Genomic DNA, 26,281 nt, shown 5'->3' with positions numbered 1-26,281 from the left:
GGATGCAAAAGTGCTGTGGGCTTTGTAAAATTCATACTGCCTCCGCAAGAGTGTCTTATTATGATGAGCGCTAACTCTTTTCTCGCAGATATAGAGATGATACATAATTCATGGAAGCACAACCTCTAGAAAACTAGTTGCACTGCAAACTTTTCAGGTAAAAAGTTTCAAATAAAAATGATAAAAGTATGAGCAACTGATGGTTTGATGTACTACCACTGCTTAATTGTATAATGACTTCACTCCAATAAAAGGTCAGTAGAAGGTGTGATATAAATAAACCATTTACAAGTACAAAGTCTCTATAGTCAGCATTTTGTAATTTCACAACTATCTACGCTTCATATATTTAAATGATATCATATACAATATGGCTTTACAATGATGTTCTGCACTCACTGAAGTCCAGTGAAAATAATGAGAAATTGTTTAAAGATTGCATCATCAGAGATTTGATTGAAAATACACAAAAAAAGAAATACAACATGGTCATATGGTGACCAAATCGTATTCCCGAGATGATTTATTTACCACCCTGCCTAAAACACAAACCTTGCATTTCCACCCATCCTCAAAAGAAAAAGAAAGGCTAATGCACTACTTCCAACAAGATCCGCACTGGAGAGCTTTCAAGCAAACTATCTGCTGGAGATGAAAGCACTTCCTGTAGGCACTGAATCTCAGCATAGTGGGAACAAGATATTTGGGGTAAAGAAGGAGAGAATGTGGAGGAGAATAAAAGGGTGACCTAGTTCCTCCTTTCATCAGCTCGGTCCCCAGACTAGGCGTCCTGGAAGCCAGAAGGTAAGTTGGCAGGCCTGCAACCAGCATGGACCAGCGGAGGACAAAAAAGACGTTAAACAATGACTGTGCACTCTCAACCCCTCCTGCTCGAGCTAGTGAGGGCGGATTGTTCCCCTGGCCACATCCTCGCACTGAAAGAAAGAAAAGCTGGCAGGGTTCTCTGTCACAGCTTCTCCTCCATTACGTCACTGTGCCAAACAACACGGCGCTGCTGCACACAGCACACCTGCTGCTGGTTACACTGGACTGACTCCAGCTCCATATCAACCCTGCTGCTCACCTCCCTGCCTGGCACGCTCTAAAAGCATGCACAGCCTGTGTAAAAGTACATCTAGCATTCTCAAATTCATCTGCAAAATACCACAGGATAATGGTTATTTTTGTAATATGAATTATTTTTGTTATTTAAAGTAGGGGTGCGCAGGGCAAAAACGAACGTGGGGTTGGTTGTAACACGGACTGTTTACATTGTTGCACAAGGTTGAGGGTTTGGTTTTTCCGGTATTTTTTTCACGTTGCCAAAAGACGATCTCCCGCAAATTATTGGAAATGTATAATGTTTTTCTTGAGAGTTATATGAACAAGTGTTTTGGTGGCATGTAAGTAAATGTTTTCATCATATGTCTTTTCGGTTTCTAAGTTGGGTGTGTAAGATACCAAATCCAATGTCATATTATTCAGTATCTTGTTGACTAAAACATAGCATCATTTTGAAATATGTCTGCAGCTCTTAGCAACTTTTTAGGTGGGCCTGAAAATATTTTGACCCAGCGGGGTTAATTGTAACGCTGTGTTACAATTAACTAGGGCTGGAACGACGCGTCGACGTAGTCGATTACGTCGATTACGTAATTAGGTCGATTTGCCGGAAATGCGTCGATGCGTCGCACTGTTTACATTTTGAAATGAAGGCGGCTTCAGCTCCGACCGGGTGATACAAGTGTTACGCGATCAAAAGTGTGGGAATACTTTAAGCAGAGACCAAATAAAACACATACTGTGTAAAACTGAAATGGCATACCACAGCAGCGCAACACCTGTGTATGATCATCTTAAAAGAAAACCTGGGGCTCTCCGACCTCAAAATGACGAGACGTCAGCGTAAGAATTTGAACTATTACAGTAAGTTTTTATACTTACTCTATAAACAATAGAATCAATACATATTGTGCTTAATACAGCTGCGTTTACATCTTCGTTTAATACGAGCTGCGAGACGCCTGACAGACGTGACATTGCATCGCTTCTGGGCAGTATGTTGAAACAGTAAATAAAGAGCAGGACATGTTTTTATATTAAGAAGTTATGAAATAATAAGTTACTGTCACATTGAGAACTGATAGGCATGTGCCCGCGTGCACTGAAAGCCAGCTGGCAGTGCGGAGTTCCCAATGAACGTCTTTTTTGCGAATATGTGCGCAGATATTACAGAAGCTCGTCTTGTAAGGTATTCCTGACATGCGTTTATTTAAAGTAACAGCGGCGTAAACGCTGTTTATAAAATATTAGAAGATCATACTAACTGAACTTGTTTTTTACCCGGAACTTAAGAAAAGTTAAATGTTAAAGTTAAATGAGAATGCAGTACTACTAATAGTAATAATATTAACAGTAATAATATAACCATTACATTTTATATAAGGGTTCATGAATCACAATGAACTTATTTTTACTTCAGTCTGAACTAATGCTGAGTTAATGCATGTACTAATCATAAACTAATGTTTAAAATATTAATATATGCCTATTTTATTGTTTAAGGTGAATAATGCCTCTTTTAAAGTGGCACTGCCACTTTATTTTTCATGTTGAAAATTTTGGTTTGTGTGTTTGTTTAATTAAGAAAATGCTTAAATAAAATGTTGGCGTTAATGGCAGATGTTACATTTATTATTTGTTGGGGAATTATATGTATAAAAAAAATCATTAGACTATTCGATTAATCGAAAAAATAATCGATAGATTAGTCGGTTGAAAAAATAGTCGATAGTTGCAGCTCTACAATTAACCCCTCAGCACTTACGATATGAAAACCGCTAACGTTAGCGTAATTCTTGCCGTTGTTTTAAATAGGCTACACACGAATGATTGCTGGCTGCCAAGAAAATAAAATGTGCTTGCAAATTTATTTTTGCTCATATCTTTAATATTTGATTGAATAAGGTCACCTCAAAGATAAAATCCTAATGAAATGAAACTGTAGTATGGTTATTACAGACTGGGTCACATATAAAAAAAATTGTCATAATTGTGCTGCTTTTTCTCACATATTTATACATTTGTATCCATTTATAATTGAACTATTGTTAGAAAAGGGCTGAATGAATGAATATAGTGTGGATACCTGTCTATTATAGACAGATATATAAACAATATCCACTTCAAGTATATAGACAAAATAGTATTGAAATATCTGCCTGCAAACTTAATTTTGAGCAAGTGTTGCAACTAACCCCCTGCCTGTTACAATTAACCCCACCTATGGGGTAAGTTGTAACGTTTGCACTTCTGTCACGTTTGGTGTAATTGTCCAAGAATGCTAAATAATAGAAAAAAACTTTAAATGTTAATTTGTAGCAGAGATGTGTGTGTTGCTTGTGTAAAAATATAATTAATCAAACTTAAATATTTTTTTAATGATTGAGCCAAAACCAAAAAGTGATAGGTTGTGCCCGCTCTCCCCTACTTTTGTATGCTTTATTAAGCAGTCAAATGATAAAAGTTAAAACTTTAAAAATGTTATGATAAAGAATTATATAAAAATATACCGTTAACAGTTCAAATGTGGTTTTCGTTTTTTGCCTTCTTTCACAGAGAGCAAAAATTATTAAAATTATTTAAAAAAAAAAATCATAGTTTAAAGCTTTTGCCTTTACATACTGTAGGATGTACATTTACATTTATTCAGTTAGCAGATGCTTTTATGACTCAACGTATTTCTTTTATAAATTCAACATATTTTATATATACATTAATACAGGCAAAGTAGATGTCTTGAGGCACAAATCCTAACCTTTTTGGCCAGGAATTTACTCCCCATTTTTGCTGAGGACCGTCCAGTGTATTTCCTTACTTTTTCCTTTTTACAAAAAAATAAAGCACAAACTATCCTACAAGGCTTTAAACATTGACAAGTCAACACGAAGCGGAACTGCGGCATTAAAACAAGCATGCATTTGTCATAAAGGCTGTTTTAAGTTCCCTCGGATGGCTCTTGAAAATGTCTTGGGTTTTCCTCTCTAACACACAATGATTGTTTTGATGTGTTGAAACACTGTAAAAGCCCTGAGGGAGTGTGCGTGTCATCCAAGAGCCGACGTCCTCACAGACTTCTGAAGGCTGAGAATTGGGATGCTCTCAGATTGACTGTAATGGAAAGCGATCTGCGGTCTACCGTTTTAATTCAAGCTAGACATGAAACAAAGACAAATGAAAAATACTGCAACCTGCACATAGGTGTAAGGCAACTTCTCCTGTTATAACAAATGATGTGCTTCGGTTAATTATGCCTATATCTTCTTTTTGTATCCTTTTGCTGTGTGGTCATAAGTAATGTCTACAAGATAAGTAAAGACGGCTTTGACAACCACCAGTTTCTTAAGAGCACAATGATGGGTCAGTTAAAATAAATAAATGTCAGCAAGGAAACATCTAGCAAAACTTTTTTGTGAGGAAAGTTTCACTCGCCTCAGTCTTTATGATGTAACCCACTGTTCATCAGTGAATAACAGACAGGATTTCATGCTCTTCTGTACAGACCGTGCTGCTAAACCCAATGGTCTATCTATACTCTAGTCTACCAACTAAACTGCTTGATATACAAGGGCCCGAGGGGCAGCTTTGGAGAGAAAACTGTGCATTATTAATGGATGAGTTATGTTGACATCATGCCAAAATCCATATAACACTTTCATGGATCTGGAGCATTTCCAATAATATTACAATTAACTGTAAATGGAACATGTGCTTGAAACAAATTGATTCTTTAAAGTCAGTCCTTTAATCTTGATTGAGCTTTTCTGATGTCTAGTATTTACCCAGTCCATATTCTGAGTGATCACATACGCAAAAAGTTACAATTTCCTTTCCCACTCTGATCCTGTCTTTTGTCAGACATGGCTGGAATCTCAAAAAAATGTCCAAATCACACACAAATTACGAAACTATAACTATAGACAATACTTGATTTTGCACATAAATTAGCATGGTAAGGTGCTCACAAGATTTATATATGGCACTTCTGTGTGTTGCGTTTTAATGCTTACACCTCAAGGCACGTAACACATCAACAATAGTCACGAGCACAAAACAACCACACTGTACGCCAAAACACTACATTTCTTCTTCATTCTATAACAGACATACTGCTCCGAATCACACGACAATTGCACCACAGATGCAATTGGTTTTGGGGGATGCTCTCGGCACCTGCTATTAAACCCACTGCGCGCGCACGCACACACAAGCCCGCAACAAAAGGTCTGCGGCACGCGTGTGGCTGATCGATGCTTCTCTTCAGGTGAAACTGACCTGAATGGTGCAGGTGTACTCGGTATCATCCAGCAGTCTGACGGTACACAAGTACTCTCTCTCCAGGTTTCTGACGCTGGCACTCATCAGCCGACTCAACATCTTCTCAGCGCGCGACCGCCGGTCTGCGTCCGGGACCAGAACAAAAACAACTCAAGCAATGTCACATCGACCAAACTCTTCGGTCGCCCAGCTGAAACATGTCAACCCAAGACGTGGTCATCTTATTCCCGCGCTCTAGGTATTTTAGATTTGTGAGCAGGTTCCTCCAGCACGCATCCAGGTCCAGATGAAGTCGCTGTGGTTACGAGTAGACAGTTGCAGACCGACTGTTGACCATTCACCGTTTGATATTTGAGCAAGTGGGCGGGCTCACTGTAGCTGATTGACACGCTCGCCAACCAATGGTAACGCTTTTCAAATAAGGACGCGTTTGAAATGGACAATGAAAGACAAGGATGCTGTCAGTGGACAAAGGATTTTAGTTCGGGAATGAAATATGTGGGATATCATTAGAACAAATTAGAACTTAGATTACAACCCACATAAAATAATGCAGTACACTATAGAATTTGTTATAGTAAACTGTAGTAAAATTCCTGATACTTTTGTGACTTTAAACCCTACAATGGTATAAAAATAATACTACATTTATTATAGTCCGCAACTATAATTAATTCTACAAAATACAATAACATATATTATAAAAAATGTAGTGATTCCTATAATATATTACAGCATACTACAATAGTTACTACAGTAAATGTAAAAATTATACTACATTATTGCTTTATATAGTTTTGTGCTACTGAAATTAGTAATTACACTTTAAACAATGTATTGGCTTTAAGGGACAGTGTTGCCAGATTATAATTAACTAGTTAAATAGCAACTATATAATTATTTGCAATGTAGGTTGTTTGCGAAATACTTTTCTGTGCTTCTTTAATTTATTTTTAAATCACGGTTCCCACTGGTCCTTGAAAGTTTGTGAATCTGGGGGAAAAATTCAAGGCCCTGGGAAGTTTTTAAAAATATATACATACATAGATACAGGTCATTAAAAGTGCTTTAATCTATTTTATACAAGAAGTTTCCATATTATTCCCTGTGTAGTGTAGGATAATATCATAAAAAATTCTAGCCTTTTAAGCACACGTGCTAAACTGTTCACTTTAAATGCTTATATATTCTGTATGCGAATGTTGATTCATACCAAAATGCTTTTTTGCATAGTTGTGTTTGAAACATGAAAACGTCTCAGGTTACATAATATGTAACTGTTGTTCCCTGAGAAGGGAACGAGACGCTGCGTCTCCCTTGCCATACTTCCTGCGTCCCTGTAACGCCGTCTTTAGCAATATTTCAGATAGCGATATACTTCCTGGCTTCCGCTTCACCCTGTCTTTGTCGTTAAGCCTCACCATTGGTTGAATTTGATATACACATTCAGACGCACCTACCCCTGGAGGCGTCCCCAAAGTGTCATGGCAATGACGCAGCGTGAGTTCCCTCAAAAGGGAACTGTAACAATGTATCTTAAAAGGTAACACGATGTAACCTTGCACTTACTTGAAATGTGTCCCCACATTTAGTCCTTGAATTTGAGGGTATTGGACCTGGAAAGTCCTTGAAAGGTCCTTGAATTTGAAGTTAACTAATGTGTGGAAACCCTGTTAAATGATTTGAAATTGTTAATGATTGCTGACCTAAGTTCAAATTAAGGATAGAATACAGCATTGGCAATAATCCTCTCCCTGCCAGTGGATAAAATAAATAACACACACAGGAAAAATCCAGTAGTAGCGCTTTATTGGTTATACCTGTATGAATATTAAACTTGATTTGATTTTACAATTAATTAGTATAAATATATATTTTCATGAGAACTTGTTCCTTTCAGCGCTCTCTCTCTCTCTCTCTCTCTCTCACACACACACACACGCGCACATGCACACACACACACACATGTTGGTGTATGTGGTTTACGGGGACATCTCCATAGACGCAATGCATTTTATACTGTCCAAACTGTTATATTCTATTCCCCTTACCTACCCCAGTCCCTAACCCCAATGTCACAAAAACCTGTTGCCAGTCTTTAATCTATGAAAAACTACCATTTAGTATGTTTTTTTAGCTTTTCCGTTTATGAGGACACTCTCTGTGTCCCCGTAAACCACCTTTATAGCATAATAAACATGTCATTATACACTATTCTTGTCCTCGTAAACCACATAGACCAACCCACACACGCACGCACACGCACACACACACACGCACACACACATAATAATTGGTAATTAGTAAGCAAAAAGAAAACTGTTTATGTCAGAAAAAATCCCATGTTGCATCAAAACAATGCCGTACTGTATTACATGTTTATAAATGCAAGGTACATCACATAGTGAATTCGCTAGAGTCATTTTCATCATTCTCCTCCGGTTCATTGCTGCTCAGTAATTTATTCTCTGCCTTGCGTGTGTAGGGTCGAGGATGGTTTTGATGATGGGTCCTTCTGATGTTAGACATGTGGCCCAAAGTATGGACACGACCTTCTTGTCTCCTGTCCGCTAGCCCCATCTGGTTTAGCTTGCAGGAGGCAATGAGTGGCCTGCCTATGTCTAACTCTTTGATTTCAGTCAGCTGTTGTTTAGTTTCTTTATTGATGTATTTCAGGCGCACCTTGATGACCAGCGATCCCTGGAAAGTTTCAGAAGTTCATTTAATGCAGTTTTATTAAGTCCCCAAAAATCATTTCAATCATGCTATAATGCATAATTCTACTTTAGTGGTTTTCAGCTGATCAACCTAACACAGCACCAACATTTAATTTCCTTGTTGTGCACTTTTATCCTGCTGCATGATCTTTAACTTACATAAAAATATTCACATCATGTTTTTGAATGTGTTTCACATTTCAATGAGGAGAAACAATAGATGTAGGCTTACCTGAAGCCTTTGAAGGCAACATAACCTGAGGGTGCAGTCAGGAGTTCCTCCACTGCACATAAGCAGAGAATCCATTTCTTCTAATCTGCCACAAGTTGACAAAATGTCCTGCATCACCTAAACACAGAGGTATACTGCTGTAATAACTTCCATATAAAGGGACAGTTCACCCATTATTTACCCACTTTCATGTATTCATTTCTTTGTTGTGATAAACACAAAGGAAGATATTTTGAGGAACCAGGCTTCTCATCAATTTGGTTACAAACATTCCTCGAAATATCTTTCTTTCAATTGCGTAATTGAGAGTGAATAATGATGACAAAAATTTTTTATTTTAGGTGAACTATCCCTGTAATGAAACCTATGAAAATTTAACATAAAACGTTTTTACCCCTAGAGGTCAGTACACTCATAGTTTTCCTTCACTTTTCCTATACTTCTTGTTCTTGTAATAAAAATGCAGACAGTAGAAAAAAATCGAATGATCTTTAATGTTTTAGATATTGAGTATGTATTAAGTAAAAAAATAATAAATAAATCATTGCAAAGAAAATACATAGAATATCAGAGAAATCATGTGCATGTTATCACATTACACTGAGATTGCATGCCAATGCAATTTTTTAAGCTTTTTAGTACACTAAATTGTTGTGTGTCTAAACCTACCAGTATATTAATCATTTCCCTACATTATATTTATAACCTTGGGCCTAATACCTACATAAACACTATGAAAAACAATCATCTCTTATTTGGCTTTGATACTTAGACTCTCATATCTACTTTGTGCAAGTGTGTCATCAAAGAGGACATAAAAAGCATTGACTTACTGGTTCACTTTCAAGTTGCAGAGTGCACGGCTGGGCCACGGCACCGATGTTTCTCACTGTGCCGAAAACAACGAGGACGTTTGAGAACAAGGCACAGAAACTGAGCTCCACTTGAACGCCACCATCCTGAAAGTTCAGAAACTTCCGGGCAGGAAGAACTGAGAAAAATATGACAAAACACATAAGTACGGTAAAAAAACAGAGCAATGTAAAAGCATTTCATTGTTGTGACAGAGGTCTACATTGCTAAATAGCGCAATTTCTGGCTTACCGCACTTAACTTATTATGTGGGTGTGGAGATTGGGCACTAATTAAGTATTAGTACTAGTACAAGTTTGATAACATGCAAGCTAATGTTGCGGAAGGTAACTAACATAATGCTGCTGATTAAGACATTGGTAAGAATTTAAAGTAAAGTAAGTGCTCATTCAGAAAAAGAATGAACTAACAATAAACAGCACTACTACTGCATTTATTAATCTTAGTACACGTTCATTTCGGCATTTACTAATACATTTATAAAATCAAGCATTGTAACTATTAACTTCAATTAATGCACCATGAACCAACATGAACAACTGTGTTGACATTAACTAACAGTAACAAGAATTAATTGATGCTGAAAAATTATACTGTATGTTAGTTAATGCATTTACTAATGTTAACTTATACAACCTTATTGTAAAGTGTTACCATATAATCTATGCACTGAAGGTTATAGATGAAGAAAATTATAGATGCTTTCTGCATATTTTTTGTACCCAGATAATCCTTTCCACCTTATTTTCGAATGCGGAAGTGACGTAATTACTTTTTTGTGCGAGACTTTCATTTCAATAGCTGGCCAGTAGAAATCAATGTCGTCGTGGAAGCATCAAACATGATTAAACAGTTATGGTAAATATTTACTACACCTGCCATGTATAACCCTGTTGAAGGATGAAATGAAAAGTGACCTGATATACTGTAGGCCTACACAAGAAGATATGTTCAATTATTTAAATTAAGTTTCTGTGGTGGCACGTCAAGCTTATCACACTGTCCGACAGTCAGCAGCATCTTTCTTATTCAAAACATTGTAAGTTATTTAAACAGACCATAATAAACATATTAAACAATTACATTTATTCAGTATTGTTTTTGTTAAATGTAAAAAATAATACATAAGCCAGCTAAATAAGCATATTTTATCAGCATAATATTAGTTGATTCTGAACATTTATTGTATTCATTGTTTACTGGCAGTTTCTATAAAAGGTTTAACTAGATGGATGTGTGAATACAGATCATGGGTGCACATGCACCACATCCACATTCAGCTCTGGTGCATGTTTTATAGAGATTTACTGCATTTGTACCAGCAGTTATGGCAACCACTAAATTATGGGGGGCTTTCTGGATTTCTTTATGAACAAACTTGTGTCACTCGCAATATGACTACCATTGGCTTTAGTGGCTCACCGGAAATTTTACATAAAAGAGCTCAAAGATGACTGCACCCACATTTACGTCAAAAATAAGGTGGATATTTACTTCATCATAGGTGGATATTAAAAATCATGTAAATGGGATTTTCACATTTAAATGACAGATTCTAGTAGTTGTAATATTTCAATGATAAATGGAAACAGAAAAAGGAAAATGTCACGGTTTAAAATTAAAAATTAAATTAGTCAGCTCACTGGTGGTTATCCCCCCCCCCCGGAAGGATGTCTACTTCCTTTAAATACAGAGATGTGGTTTATGAATGATCCTTTAGCACTGCTCTTTCCATGAGTCATGAATCACAGTTTAACCCATATAAGCAAAAGAGTGTATGTCACAATTAAAAACTGTGAGTAAGTTACTGGTGATGGATGACTTTTAAGTGCCAATACTGACTGTAAAAGCTTTAGTGGGTCAATCTTTGCCTTACTTTTATACATCAGCTCCATCATTATTGATGTCAAACATAGAAACAAAAGCCCTTTTCACACAGATTTTCCGTAAGATACACGGGACAGGCATCCTGGAATTTTACGGGACCGCTTGATATTTTATTCATTCACACTGCCAAGTTTACACGGCATCTGATGGTCCCGGAAAGACACGTGACATGTTGAAAGTCCCGCCCTCTCTTCTACGCAGCGTCTGAAGTTTGCATATTATTTATTATTTCTCTCTCCAGAAACAACTCGCGTGCATTTTTGTTTATGATAAGACTACAAAGGAGCGCGTGAATGCACAGTTCTATTCTGGTGAATGATCTCAGCTTCAGAGTGTATATTTGACAAGCTCCCTGATTTCTGCTTTGATACAGTTTTCAGACATTTCTCATCGTGATTGTTTATATGCATTTAAAACCCGCATTTTGAGGAGCTGAACAATATATCTCGTTGGGATGACATGCGGGTATTTTCGTTTATTATAGCTCAAATGAGCACGTGACGCGATATTCTTTTATGCTGCTGAATGATCTCCGTTTCAACGCAGTAAGTAACGAGCTAACTTACCTGATATCCGCTTCAGTCTAGTATGCTGACATTTCTCGTAGTGAATGTTGTAAATCCCTGATTTTAAAGAGTTGAACCAACTTCATGTTGCCATGACACGCGCGTCCTCACTACGGCACGTGCGTCATTGTTTATGCGTCTCATATATCATTTCCTGATAACTGCTTCAATCTAGTTTGCAACATTTCTCGTGGTGAATGTTTATATACATGTTAGTTTGCAACATTTCTCGTTGTGAATGTTTATATACATGTTATCTCTCGTTGTAAGGAGCTGAACCATAACTTGTGTTGTGATGATGACGCGCGCGTCCTCACTTCGACACGCCCTTTATGGCATTCTTGTTCACACAGAGGGTTACCCGCGTATCTTACTAGGTCCTCTTTCCGGCAACGATCCCAGAAGATTAACGGAACGAGTTTTTGTTCACACAGACGCTTGTCTGGCAATTTTACGGGTATTTTCTGGGACCAGAGGTCTGTGTGAATGAGGTTTAAGTCATTTCATGATAAAAAAAAAACTACTTTGTACTTTGAGAACAAATACATGTCAAATGATTATGCTAATAGAAACAGTAAAGGTACTGTGCAAAAGCAAAACATGCCTGTTTAGTTATAGGGGTCACCGTGAGGGTAGTAAATGATTATGAAAAAGTAATTTGGTCCTTTACAATACCTTAATTTTTGCACAAAGCAAAAGTCACACAATTTACACAATATAAATAGTCAGGCAATAGAAAGGACATACTTATGAGAGATAAAATTAGTTAAATTATGTTTACCATTAGCCTGTTTCCAACAAGCGTCTCTCTGACGGAGCTCCATTGTATGTCCTGATGTTTTAACGGGATCGGTCAACGCCCGTGGCTCTGTTAGTGTGTGCTTGATTTCTACAACCTGCCTGCCACGAACCAATGGATCCTTTCCCAGATCTGTATTTTATACAAAAAATAAATAAAAATGAGTTACATAGGACACTTCCTATTTTAAAGTAAAAGTATATTCACCAATTTTTGCCTTTTCTCAACAATGAAAGGGAAGCTATCAGAGCAACATCTCTCAGCAAATTCATGATATAAGTGGGAAGTTATATAAGTGCACTTCTAGGTCAAAGGCTCTAGGTTAAATTTCCCCACCTGAGAGCAGTAGCCAGATAATGAGGTCAAATGCTTTAGTAGCTACAATATACAAAGCAAAAAGCTGTTACCAAACAGACAACAGATCTGCTGGGAGAAGAGTAGGGATTATAACAACCATTAAAATATAAAATCCATATTCACATCGTGCCATGAAGGAGGTTAAGGATTAAGGAAAGAAGCTAGTCGTTGGCAACCAAGAAGAACACTATGACCTTGTTTACTACATCTCACTTCATCCTTTGACACACGATATAATATGCCAAGATCTTGTTATATCTTGAAATGCTACATTTAGAGAAGTTGGCATTAACATATATGTTAGATCTGTTGGTTGTACATTAATGCAATGTAGGATTATGAAACAGTAAAAAAGTAGTTTTGCCTTTTGTAAATAAAGTAATGCACATGAGTGGTGCCAGAGCAACATGATCTCACAAATTTCCGTGGGATAGTCACGGAATTTTTTGCTCATTTTTCCATGGCATTCTCACGGATCTCCGCATTTCTCCGTGGCCCTACCAAGGACTTTCTTTTCCGTGGCATTCTCACGGATTGGTTACTCAACTGCTTTTTCTTATTTTCAAACCATTGTCGCTCCGGTTTACACTGTCAGAAAAAAAGGTACAAAGTTGTTCCTTTTTCTGTCGCTGGGGTGGTACCCTAAAAGGTACCTTTTTGTACCTTTATGGGTATACAACACATTAAAATGTTGTACCTTATGGGGTACAATATTATACCCTAAGGACCAATTGTGTACCCTAAGGAACAATTTTTGTCTTATTTATTCTTTTATATTTTCTAAACTTTAAAAATTTTCGCCTAGCATTGGGGTTAGAGTTGGGTTTGGGTAAGGATGTCATTTTATGTAAATCTAACCCTAAACCGAAGCGACAATGGTAAGAAAATAAGATAAAACAGTTGAGTAACCTATACGTGACAATGCCACAGAAAAGAAAGTCTGTGGTAGGGCCACGGAAAAATGCGGAGATACGTGAGAATGCCACAGAAAAGTAAGCAAATAATTCCGTGACCATCCCACGGAAATTCATGAGATCAGGTTGGCCAGAGGTACAGTAGGCTTCCTAGAAAATTCAAAATTTCAGTTTTTCTCTGTAGATGTTGTTATACTTTAAACAAATTCCAAGCACTCATTTAAATGTTTGCAGTTTTGTAAATCTGTTCTGCAAACAACATTAAATGAAAGTAAAAAAAATGCCAAAGAAACAGACACTATTGCCTTATATAAAGTACCAAATTTCTTTTTTTTCTTTTTTTGTTATTTTATGTTTATTTTGATCATTCATTTCAGTAAAATCACACAGTATATTTCAGTGTACATAATGCTCATTACAATCTCAAAGTGTTTTAACAAATACAAGTATGAGCAATTACATGCTGTGTTTTAAATATAAATTGTACTCTAGATTTGTTCAGTTGTTTCAAAGTGTAATTTTTCCCTCTTTTACAAAAAAAAGTACCAAATTTCTGATGATTGAAAAACAAAATGGAGTGTACTTTTGTGATCGAGGAATCTGTGGGAAAGAACTGTGGACATTTGCTGTACTTGCAGAACTCAATGATGCAATAAACTACTTTCTGATATTTTTAACTTCTCAAAAAGAGTGTAATGTCCATTGGACTAAAGTAGGCAACATTGATCCACATTGGGCATGGGTTTTGAAAGGAAAGTAAAAATATTTATTTGTAGCATCTCACATACCAGAATTAAATTAAGTATTTTTCCCTTACAACACACCTACAAATGTCCCACAAATCTACTGACCTTGGATCTGCACCACTTAGACAGAGTCACAATAAAGCAGTGTTAAAAGACGGCTGTAATGCTTACCCTCAGAGACCAGCTCCAAGACATGGGTCACCCTCTGTGGCTCCAAGATATGTTTGTTCAGATACTTGGTGAAAATTCCTGTGCTCTTGCCACCATCCTGGACTTCGAACGCTTCTGCATCTTCACTCCTGTTAAAAGTCATTTTTTTTTTAGATGTTTCAATTGGGATTTCAAAGAGGTGTTTTCTACAGTATATTTGATTACTCACGTGGCATATCCGTACACTGTGTTGCCCAGAGGAGCCGATGGCTTTATTTGAGATGCAGGGCCTATCTGGTCATACCTAATAGAGACAAAATCATTTAGATTATTCTCCTGAAAAAGAATCTTAAATCTATTTACATTTATGTATTTCGGACACACTTTTTCACAAAGCAAGTTACAGTGCATCCAAGCTTCCAAATGATCAGTATGTGCTTTCATTTATAATCAACCCTATGACCTTAGCAATCTTAAAGGTGACATAGAATGATTGAACGGGGTATTTATTCTTGTTCTGTGATGTGACATGTAGACAAAATTTTTTTGTTTGGGTCTGTAATGCCTTAGAAGCTTCCTAAAAACCTCTCTCAGATAGCTCTATTAGGGTGGAGGATTTTAAACAAGTGGTTTTGCACCTATTTGGCTCCCCCTACTGGCTTAACTTGCAATCTCATTACTGATTGGCTGACTTTGCTGCCACTCAAAAAATGTAGCCAATTATTTTAAAGTGGAGGGGCAGTTAGATGCCTGTGATGTCATAAGCATCATATTTTCAGATTGGGCTGTTTTCTGGCTGACATTTCGAAAAGAGGAATTTCTATGAGACTGAGATGTTTAGCATGTCTAGCACTTTTTGTATGTTCGTGAATGCGGGTAGACTACCATTATTCAACAAAGACAAGGTAAAAATGGATTTTCATTCTCTGTCCCCTTTAAATGCAATCTAGACTTAAGCAAAAAAAAATTGGAGACATTATGGAAAACATGTGGAAAATGGTCTGGGATTTGTCCGGGATCGTTTGATTATTAGTTCTTTTGCACTAGCAGTTATTTTCTACTGACAATGATACTTTGTGTTACTTCAGACCTACCATTTCCTACAGGTGTCCAGAAGAATAACATTCAGCTGGGCTTGTCTCTCCTGCATACTGTGCATCACTCTCTGTACGCACACACAGTTTTCTGTTTTGTAGGGTCGAGGAGCATCAATAGCCACCAGGTAATTTCTGCCCGAGTGCTCGTAACCATGGCCAGCATAGTAAAAAACAGCTGAAAGAGTAAGTATTTAAAGTTTACATTAAGTGTGACACGGTTATGCTCCTCTATCCTTTGTCTTTGTTCTATCATCAGTGTTGGTTGACTTTTACAGTTCCTTATCTTCTTGTGCATCACTGCTATTAATTTAAATACAGAGAAATTTACAACTACCTTACAACTGAGCAAGCAGAATTTGTTTCTGTTTGTTATTACATACTTATTATATAATTATATATTGATTATATGTGTCCCCATAAACTGAAACGCTAAAAAACATACTAAATTGTAGTTTTTCATAGCTTAAAGACTGGCAACAGGTTTTTGTGACATTGGGGTTAGGGACTGGGGTAGGTAAGGGGAATAGAATATAACAGTTTGTACAGTATAAAATGAATTGCGTCTATGGAAAGTCCCTGTAAACCACATATGCCAACATGCGTGTGTGTAATTTAAGGCACATATCCAGCCGCTGGGTTAAATTAACCTAGAAAATGTTAATATTTGACCCAACAATAGGTCAAAACAATCCAGTATTTCGAGTTAAACAACCCGGCACAGGTTAAATAACAACCCAGTGGGTTGGGTTTGTAAATAATACAGCATTTTTCAAAGTTAAAGGATTAGTTCACTTTCATAACAAAATGTTCTGATAATTTACTCAGCCCTATGTCATCCAAGATGTACATGTCTTTCTTTGTTCTGTTGAAAATAAATTAGTTTTTTTAGGTAAACCAGGTTTATCTCTTTATTGAAACTGCAATTGGACCTTTAAATCGTTGGGGTCCATTAAAGTGATTTGATGCAATTTAATGGACCCCAACGATTTAAAGGTCCAAATTGCAGTTTCAATACATTAAACATTAAGGGGCTGATAACTATCCCAACCAAGGCATAAAAGTCTTATCTAGCTAAACAACTGTCATTTTCACCAAAAATAACAACCCATTTGGGACACTGGCAGATGTTTTGACATGTTTTTTCGCTTGCTTTAAACATATTAATGGCTAATATCACATAACAAAATAGTATTTGAGTTACATGTATGTACATGTTTGTATCTTTATGTTTATGCATGGTTAGTAAAAAAAATATTTAAAGGATTAGTTCATTTTCTTAAAAGAAAAATCCAGATAATTTACTCACCACCATGTCATCCAAAATGTTGATGTCTTTCTTTGTTCAGTCGAGAAGAAATTATGTTTTTTTAGGATTTTTCTCATTTTAATGGACTTTAATAGAGCCCAACATTTAATACTTAACTCAACACTTAACGTTTTTTTTCAACGGAGTTTCAAAGGACTTTAAACAATCCCAAACGAGGCATAAGGGTCTTATCTAGGAAAACGATTGTCATTTTTGACAATAAAAATAACAAATATACACTTTTAAAAGCACAACTTCTCGTCATGTAGAGCCGGTCGTGATGCGCCAGCTGACCCCACGCAATACGTCATGACGTCAAGAGGTCACAGAGGACGAACGCGAAACTCCGCCCCAGTGTTTACAAGCGTCTTGAAAGAGGACCGTTCCTACGTTGTTGTATGTCAACTGATACTAATTAATGTCTTTGTCGCAGTTTATTGTTTAAAATGGTCCGCAAATGTGCGTTTTATATATGTAACATGTGACCTCCCTACGTCACTACGCATTTACGTTAGGTCGCGCTGGACCGGACTTAGACGAAAAGTTGTGGTTTAAAAGTACATTTTTAATTTTTCTTGTCAAAAATGACAATCGTATTGCTAGATAAGACCCTTATGCCTCGTTTGGGATCGTTTATGGTCCTTTGAAACTCCGTTGAAAAAAACTGTTAAGTGTTGAGTTAAGTATTAAATGTTGGGCTCTATTAAAGTCCATTAAAATGAGAAAAATCCTGCAATGTTTTCCTCAAAAAACATAATTTCTTCTGGACTGAACAAAGAAAGACATCAACATTTTGGATGACATGGTGGTGAGTAAATTATCTGGATTTTTCTTTTAAGAAAATTGAATATTCCTTTAATAGTGGCTGAAATAAGGCCAAGAAACACATACTAAACACATGTTCACAAACATAAAAAAGTACTGGACCTTGTAGAGTTGGGAATTTCCTACAAAAAGATCACAGAGCCAGTGCAAAATGAGAAATTGTGGTTAACCCATTTACTCCTAAAACGCCTAAAACCTATGTTATTCTAGGATAAATACCCTTATCTTTCAGAAAAAATACTAAGAAAAGATGTAATGTTTCTTCATGCAGCATCAAGCGAAAATGGGTTAAAAGGTACATATATTTTTTAATTTTGGCAAAAATTACAATTGTTTCGCTAGATAAGACCCTTATGCTTTGGTTGGGATTGTTTAAAGCCCTTTAAAGCTGCAATTAAACTGCAATATGGACCTTCAAACCATTGGGGTCCATTGAAGTCCACAATATAGAGAAAAATTTTGTTCCTCAAAACATTTTGGATGACATGTGGGTGAGAAAATTATCAGGAAATGTTGTTTTGAAAGTGAACTAATCCTTTAAGTTCATTGTTAAGCTTATTGTTTACCAAAGAAGGCAGGTCAACACCACAGGATGATGCAACATATGTCATTTGTTTCATATTTTGATGTAGTGATTAACCACTGTTAATAAAAAGATTATCTTTTGTATCTTTGTTATATTACTTTATATGCATTTCCCATAAAAATCTGGTTTCAGTGCGAAGGGACACGTAGTAATATAAAGTCATGCAAAGCTGACTAATGGCTGAAAACTTTCAATTTCACAGTTTCTACTGTATGTCACAACAACTCAGTCATTGTGAGACAGTTTCTTCTTTACAAATAGTACTGTACAACAGTCCAACTCAGGCTAAGCATCCTTTTTAAATCGAAATGATTAAAACAAGCACGTTTCTGTAGCTAAAAATAGCAACTGCGCACACTTCTCTCCTCAGCCAATCAACACACTACATCATTTCTGAAGAAAGTTCTTTGGTTTAAAGCACTGTGGTTTTTTGACGCATGATATACATTTATACTGTATCACCGGAAAAAGCCTTTTTCCTACTCAGACGGAAGTTCCTCTGACGTGACACTTGACACTCAGGTCCAGTTATATTTACAGAGCAACACTGATAAGTCAGTTTTTGACAGTATACAGAGTTCACGTGTGTACTACCCACTAACGGAAAAACTTAAAGCAAACCCCTCACAACACATTCCAACGATCTGAAACTGAGTGTAAAACTTACTTCCTCTTTTACATTAAACAGTTTAATACTTGAAGCAGTCATGTGAAAAACAGCACGCATTTCCTAAAGGCTCCCCCAACCCACACCACGTGACTCACCATAAACTCCTCGACCCAAGAGCTGCAAGAACTTCTCAATAGCAACCTGCATTTCCTGAAGGGTCAGATCTAGCAGAGAAACCACTCTGAAGCCTAACTGTTGTAGATGATTGGCTAGTTTATGGACGTCCATAATGGGGGCCATCAAACCAGGATGGTGGTTGTAGTTTAGGTTGCCGATCAATAGTGCCACTTTGTCAGTCGCTGAGTAAAAGAAGATTTATAACAAAGATGCACTGTTATACTGGGAAAAAGCTGGCACATATTTTAAGTAATGAAATTCTATGGCTATTCTATGACATGATACTTGATACAACTTGATACTAGTTCCAGGTTTTCCATAACGGTGTGTGAATGATGCTTTGTAAGGAAAAAGGTGGGTGTATTTTGTAAAACCTAGGTAAGTACAGAAGCTATATTTAGCATCTGATAAGAAAAACCTGAAAAAATCCTACCAATAAGTGTGGGTGTTGATGGTTCATCTGGAGGTGCTGTGGGGAAAACAAAAAAAAACTATTTTATTGTGTGAAAGGTAAAAAATTAGAGCACCACTGCTTCTTTTTTCTAATGGCATTAATCCATAAATGATTGATTTCACAATAGATAAAAACTGTGTTCCATGTGAAAAAGGGAAACTCGTGGAAATCTCTAGTTTCAGTGCAACTTAAGTTTTGCTCTTATAGGGCTCTCGGATACTCTAAATTCAGTTCCTGATTGTTCTGAACTCATTTGGGGAAAGCACCTACAAATTTAAGCTGAAGTGGAACTCATACACTCTCAGAAGAAAGGTACAAGAAGGTACAAAAGTTGTCACTGGAGTGGTACCTTTTTAAAAATCACACTTTTTAGCTAAAAGGTGCATACTGGTACATCAAAGGTACATATTTGTACGTAAATGGTATGTATTAGGACCTTTTTAAAAGGTACCATCCCTGTTACAACTTTTGTATCTTTTTTCTGAGAGTGTATGTACGCTTAGTATTCACTTCATAGACCTAAAGATTAAAGTTTGCTTTTCTTATGTTTTCTACTACTTCTTTTATAGTTATAACTGAAATCTTACAACATGATGCAATTATGGTCTTACCAATTTCAACTTCAGCTGCCTCAGACCATCTCTCATCCAAACTATTTGACACGGCACAGAGATATGAACCAGCATTATCTGCACTTGCATTTTTTATCTATAAAAGTAAGATTAGATTTATCAGATTAGGATTATAGTAAATTTACTTATGTAAATTCAAAGAGATTAATATGTAAGGAATAATTGACGACGGGCCGTTGAATTATTAGAAAATAAAACATGCAAACTTAAGGTGGTAATGCGGCACGACGCAAAGCGTTATACCATGGGTGTGCATTGTTTAGCTCAATTATTCAGCTTATAACACAGTTCCCACTAGGGTAGCCATTCGTGCCAGTTCCGCAGGACATGTCCCGAACATGTTTTTGGTTCAAGTCGCGTTGCTCGACCGAATAGGTCATCGAGGTTCTCACATTTCAGTTAAAATACATTAAAAATTTAAGATTTATTTATTTTAAGACATACAATCATTGTAGTTTCATTCTTACCTTGAAATGTAACGGTTGCTTTTCTGAAATTGAACCCGAAATATTAAACCTTGATGACATATATGTGGTCGACCGGCTCTCCTGATTTTGCCAAGTGGTTGATGTCCTCAGGGCAACATTATGTTGACCCTGGGACAACATTTCAATCAACCAATCAGATTTCAGAAATAAGTTTACAGTTTGTTTTAAGTTTAAGCTTACAGCCAGGATTAGCTGTTTCTAGACCATTTTTCTTCACTTATCATTTTCCCTGTGATTTTAGGGTTTGGGGTGGGTTTAGGTTTTATTTAGAGAAATGTTGTCCTTGGGTCAACACAATATGTTGCCCTGAAAACAACAACCACTTGGCAAAATCAGTTTGAGCGTGGTCGACCAAAGCGACTTCCAGGAGAATGCATCCGAAAACAAGTTCGGGATGTGTCCGGCGGAACTGGCAAGAATGGCCACCCATAGATATATACACTAGATTTCGCCTTGGCTACGGCAGGTCATTGGACTGAGTGCCTCAAATAGAGCCGCCATCTTGAAACAGGGGAACCCCGCATCGGCGTCATTGTAGGCAAAGGAGTAAGGGAAAACAAAATCATCATAAATCGTCATGAATGCTATTTTCTTGGGGGTTTTTTTGGTTCGTTTCAACAGTCAGACATGTATTTAGCATTGAGTCCAGAAAAAATAAAAGTTTTGATATTATGAAAATCTACTTTTTCTAACTATAATGCATAGTGAGTGCCAGTAGGCTTAACATCAATATGCTGCACAAAAGTCTGGCATTGTCCATGAATTCGAGTTACAGGCGGAGATAGCAGCTTTACCTAGCTACTTCCTATGACAAGACCCCTGTTCCAAGATGGCGGAGGTTTTGACGCATGCTTAGAACCCGAAGGCGACATCTAGTGTATATATCTATGATGGCCACCCTAGTTACCACAGACAATGGGTCTTATTCACTAAGCATGCGTATGCACAAATTTGTTCGTGAGATGGAGTACGGACGTTTTAACTAACAAATCACGAATCAACAAAAAACTTTCATACTAAAATTTCTTCTAAATGCTTGTAAAAACAAACCCAATAATATACATCTGTGTTATATATTTTATATATTTTTTCCTTGTTCATGATTATTGTGTACGTGTGGTCCAAATTGTTCTTACGTTTTTGCATACATTTAAAATACATTTTTGTATACGTTTTTGTTGAATCGTCCGTACGCACATTTCACGAACAAATTTGTGAAATGTTGATTATTGATTATTTTAAGACATCTGACAGGTCAGGTGCGCGCTTATGGAAAAATAATGCATACCCGTGAAACATTTCTCAACCAAAATAAAGCATTCAACAGCTTGTGGTATAACTAATAAGCAATATATGCACAACCTCAAGCCAAAGAATGATGATATAACAACAAATATACATGGTCATTGCATATTGTAGGCATACCCTGAGTTTTTGTGTGGTCTGTTTAGGCAGGAGTCGTCCGTTCCTGTACCACTGGTAGGTAGGCATAGGGTTGCCTATAGCTCTGCATTTAAGAACGAATGCCTCCCCTTGTTTTACTGTCTGACTTTCGGGGTGAATGGCTATATGGGGTTCCCCCCTCCACATGTGTGAAACACCTAATATGCATAAAGGTCACATCTTAGCCAAAGCTCACAAAATATTTCATTAATCACATAATGTCAGACCCACAGAGAACCCCCATTGGTCCAAAATCCTATGTACATTATCTATGCTGTATCGATTGCATTGTGTTGAAAAGTCAACTTGCTTGTTGTCGCTGTAATCTTTGCACCATTTTTGGTTAAGAGGCTAATTTTTGGAAAGTACCTGGTACAGCCTGGATGTCCACGATTACCCATTCTGTAAACTGACAATTGCAGTGCAGGTCATTTACTCTGCAAACAAATTGCCCACGACTTTGAAGAGAGACGATAAGCTCAGGTCCTGTACCACCCATCATCTGAAGAAATTAAGCAGATCGTCAGTAAAACGTTGTCTTTCTATTTTTGCAATATAAGGAGATGAACTGTACACACCTCCCTCTGTTTTTCATCAAACCACTGATAATTCAAAGGACCATTGCCTTTTGCTTTAACACTTAAAGTCACCTCATGGTTTGGTGGTACACACACAGACGTTGGCTGCTTCAGAATAAAAATGTCTTCTGCACAAAAAAATAAGAAATCATAACTTTATACAGTAGCCTACAGAAAACATACTGTGACATACTTTTTCTACCAGGAAATATTCCTCAGGGTGGGTTATTATTATTAAGTCAATTTCTGCATAGACACATGTAAACAAAAATGCTACAAACAAGCTGTTGAACATTTGAACACTGCTTTTCCAAGGAATATAGGAAATGAAAGAGCACATACATATATACATACATACATACATACATACATATATATAGGAGGATATAGTTTTCAAAATTGGTTTAAGGTGGTTTAAAAGAAATGTTTGAAAACATAGCACATACCAGATTTCATCACTGCTGCCACTTTTAAGTGTAGTAGGACGTAGACCACAATAGTGCTGCTTTTTAAGGCAGTCAGTCATTTCAAAATCTTAACACCTGTATATGAAAGAAAACAGAAGTGTGAACTGTGGCCTGACATTCACAAACCAACTAGACTTTTTCCATGAATTAAACACCCTTAAAGATGTAGTTGTCTGATGACAACAAAGGAAGATATTTTGTGGAATGTTTGTAACCAAACCATTCACTTGCATGGAATTCTTTTTTCCTACTATGAAAGTGAATGGGGCTCATAATCGGTTTGCTTACAAACATTTCTCAAAATATCTTCCTTTGTGCTCATCAGAACAAAGAAATGTATACAGATTTGTAACAACATGAGAGTGAGTAAATAATGGCAGTATTTTCATTTTTGGGTGAACTATCCCTTTAAACCTTTTTAGACAACTATCTTTATGGTTTCTAATGTAAAAGTATCACAGTAACATTGTAATTTCATGTAATATAATTTTATACAGCACTGACACGACGTTCACAATGTTTAACAACACACCATTATTTTTAACAAAGATTTACTTAAAAGTTCAAGCTTTAATAAGTTAACAAATCTATGCGTTATCAAAATATTAATTTCCATACACTGTATCTTCTGTTATTGTCATTCGTTTTGAAACTTTACATTCATCTTGACTCAAAAACCTTTTTTTTTTTATCAACGACTCTTTCTCCAAACAGTTTGACGCGTCGTTCTTTCGCAATGTATGTAATGTAGACTACAGTAGATGTTTACACTCACCTGTCCTACTCATTGTGGTTGTTAGATGTATGCCCGCTGACGAAAAGTGTCACAAGCACTGAACGTTAATCTGTGCGGTCGTAGATATTCAGCGTGCAGCGATTCAGCGAGGCAAAAAAAAATGAATGTTTCCCGTAAGAAAACCAGTCTGACCCTCCCACTACCACTGTGCTCTGTGTATCTGCGCCCTGCACATCTGCTTGCTTGGCAGCAGCAGGTATCCTAGATAATAATTAACAATCCAAAGCTGAAAGAAGGTGCGTATGCACTTGTTATCGTCTCTGTAAGTCTTGTTCCTCTTTCTATTATTTTTCAGACTGGAAGTCCAGCGCAGCCCATAATATAATCCACTGAAGGAAACAAACTTTAACCCATGTCACGCAACAGTTTTAAACCATAGCGCCGCCAAGAGATCAAATTTGTACTAAGGTTTATGCTTCAAACTTTCAAACAACGTAAAACAGATTTATGTTTACTGACTATTTACTGATATTTTCTTCTGATATCCTTTGTTTCATATATTATGTCAAATAATTAGATCTATATTCATACTTTTGTAGCCTAATTAATTATGACCGCATATAATTTCCACCATTTTGAACACTTTTCTTTGTCAAAATCCGATTAAAACAATTTAAGGACTCTTAAAGGGATTTGGGGTTTTCTGGTTACTAAGGGAGTGGATTGTGACTGAGGTGGTCACCATCCACTCCCATAGTAGCCTAACCAGAATACCCTTCGAGCTTTAAATGAACCCAATAGTGTTAAATAAATAACTACTAATAAATAACTTTTAAGTATCCTGAAGACATGTACTCCATACATTCATGTTGTAGACGTCGCTGTTGTTTTAGTTGTTACACATTCTTTAATAGTATAATCTAAACAATTGTTCAGGCACAGATCAAGGCTTTCAAATAATTGATTATGTAAGTTAGTTTTTTACAAAACCCTGTTGTATGCTTTTAGTTGGCTTAAAAAAATACAGTAGCCTACAGAACGAGTTGAGCAGAGTTATTTACAATTTTGGGTCCTTTTGATGCTTGAAGAGTCGGTCACCATCCAACCAGTAAACTTAAAGGTCCCATTCTTTCTGTGTTTTTGAAGCTTTGATTGTGTTTACAGTGTGCAATATAACAAGTGTTCATGTTTCACGTGTAAAAAACACGGTATTTTTCACACAATTTAACTTATCAATATACAGTCCTCAAAACGGGTTTATGTCTTCCTTGTTCTATAAAGTCCCTCCTTCAGAAATACATACTGAGTTCTGATTAGTGATGTTAGGTTCTGCACAAATCGAACTGAATCGAACTTTAGTTTCGGGCATAGGTTCCGGGTTGATGACGCAGGACGCCCAGTCGAAATAGCACGACGGATTCAAAAAGAACCGAATGAGCCGGTTCAACCCATAGGGTTCAACCAACTTTCGAAGTTTGACGATGATTGCCGATGCGAGGATTGCCGATGATTCTGACAAATGAGTTGCTAACACTGCGTGTGTATCACCGAGGATTTAAACGAGCCTGATGTGCGAAGTTTCTTGTTGTTTTATTAGTTTCTTGATATGCTTGTTTTATTAAAATGCTTTAGTTTTAGTACGATTTATTGTGCATGCAAATCATATTTTAGTTGTTTAAGGAAAACCAATGATTTCAAAAGATACGTTTATTTATTCTTTATACTTGATATGTAGAACACATCCGCAATTATCCAAGTTTTAGGCTAGTCAAAACTGGACAGTTGTATCTGGCATTTATGATCCGCGATTGAATGTGACCACAAACATTACTAACTTGTGAATGAAAGGCAATAAATCAGCTATGCCTTCACAAAAACAACTTTTTATTTGAATGTTTTAATGTGTTGACACAAACGACTTTATTTGAATGTTTTCATTGATTTTCTAACAAGTAGTTAGAAAATAAATGCATAGTGATGTCATTTCTTGATGAGATCAGGAACCGGTGAATCTGCTTTTTTAATTGTTCAATGAGCCAAACTGTCCAAAAAAGAACCGGTTCACGGAAATGAATCGGACTTTGCATCACTAGTTCTGCGACTGACGTATTGCTGTGGGCGGATTTTAGTAAAAAACTGTTCTAGTGACGTCATTAAATCATTAAAGTCATGACATAAGTCATTAAAGGGAGTAGAGGGCTGTAGTCCAAACCGGCCGCTGGCTTTGAAAGGCGAATTATGTTAAAGAAAATATATAGCCTGGTAGTGAACTTTGAGCTTTATCATTTTACAGGTATTATTTAT

General features: G+C 36.7%; 2 protein-coding genes across 5 annotated transcripts in view; both read right to left on the bottom strand.

The window, feature by feature from the left end:
* The window catches only part of frmd5a (FERM domain containing 5a), a 97,594-nt gene extending 91,775 nt beyond the window's left edge, over positions 1 to 5,819 (bottom strand). Inside the window, exon 1 of one of the 3 annotated variants that reach the window (XM_065283114.2) lies at positions 5,335 to 5,819. In XM_065283114.2, coding sequence (XP_065139186.1) covers positions 5,335 to 5,436 — 102 coding nt within the window. In that variant the 5' untranslated portion in view covers positions 5,437 to 5,819. The remainder of the gene's footprint in view (positions 1 to 5,334) is intronic. The other 2 variants (XM_065283113.2, XM_065283112.2) reach the window with 2 other exon arrangements.
* Positions 5,820 to 7,129: 1,310 nt separating this feature from the next.
* Positions 7,130 to 24,340, bottom strand: malt3 (MALT paracaspase 3). 2 transcript variants are annotated; one of them, XM_065283111.2, is made up of 15 exons: positions 24,017 to 24,340; positions 23,221 to 23,316; positions 22,775 to 22,902; positions 22,566 to 22,698; positions 22,179 to 22,354; positions 20,245 to 20,341; positions 19,613 to 19,648; positions 19,158 to 19,361; positions 15,673 to 15,850; positions 14,808 to 14,882; positions 14,600 to 14,727; positions 12,394 to 12,543; positions 9,120 to 9,277; positions 8,287 to 8,403; positions 7,130 to 8,037 (listed from the first exon to the last, which is right to left on the bottom strand). In XM_065283111.2, exons 2-15 carry the CDS (start codon positions 23,228 to 23,230, stop codon positions 7,735 to 7,737), a joined length of 1,893 nt encoding a protein of 630 aa, XP_065139183.1. In that variant the 5' UTR covers positions 23,231 to 23,316; positions 24,017 to 24,340; the 3' UTR covers positions 7,130 to 7,734. The 2 variants fall into 2 exon arrangements, with proteins under 2 accessions (XP_065139183.1, XP_073671839.1); XM_073815738.1 differs by lacking the exons at positions 22,566 to 22,698; positions 22,775 to 22,902; positions 23,221 to 23,316; positions 24,017 to 24,340 and adding an exon at positions 22,428 to 22,531.
* Between the last annotated feature and the right edge of the window lie 1,941 nt (positions 24,341 to 26,281).

The sequence above is a fragment of the Paramisgurnus dabryanus genome, chromosome 9 (genome assembly GCF_030506205.2).
Source record: "Paramisgurnus dabryanus chromosome 9, PD_genome_1.1, whole genome shotgun sequence".
NCBI lineage: Eukaryota > Metazoa > Chordata > Actinopteri > Cypriniformes > Cobitidae > Paramisgurnus > Paramisgurnus dabryanus.
The sequence above is the reverse complement of the archived record's forward strand: the minus strand, read 5'-3'. Positions and strand labels throughout refer to the sequence as shown.

What these genes read in the sequence shown, in the direction of transcription:
- malt3 (XM_065283111.2), bottom strand. An exon ending in TTGTTGGAAACAGGCTAATG is followed by an intron (nt 9,278 to 12,393) that starts GTAAACATAATT and finishes TATTTTTCTCAG; the next exon opens with TTCTTCCTGCCCGGAAGTTT. An exon ending in TGCAACTTGAAAGTGAACCA is followed by an intron (nt 8,404 to 9,119) that starts GTAAGTCAATGC and finishes CTCTGTGTTTAG; the next exon opens with GTGATGCAGGACATTTTGTC.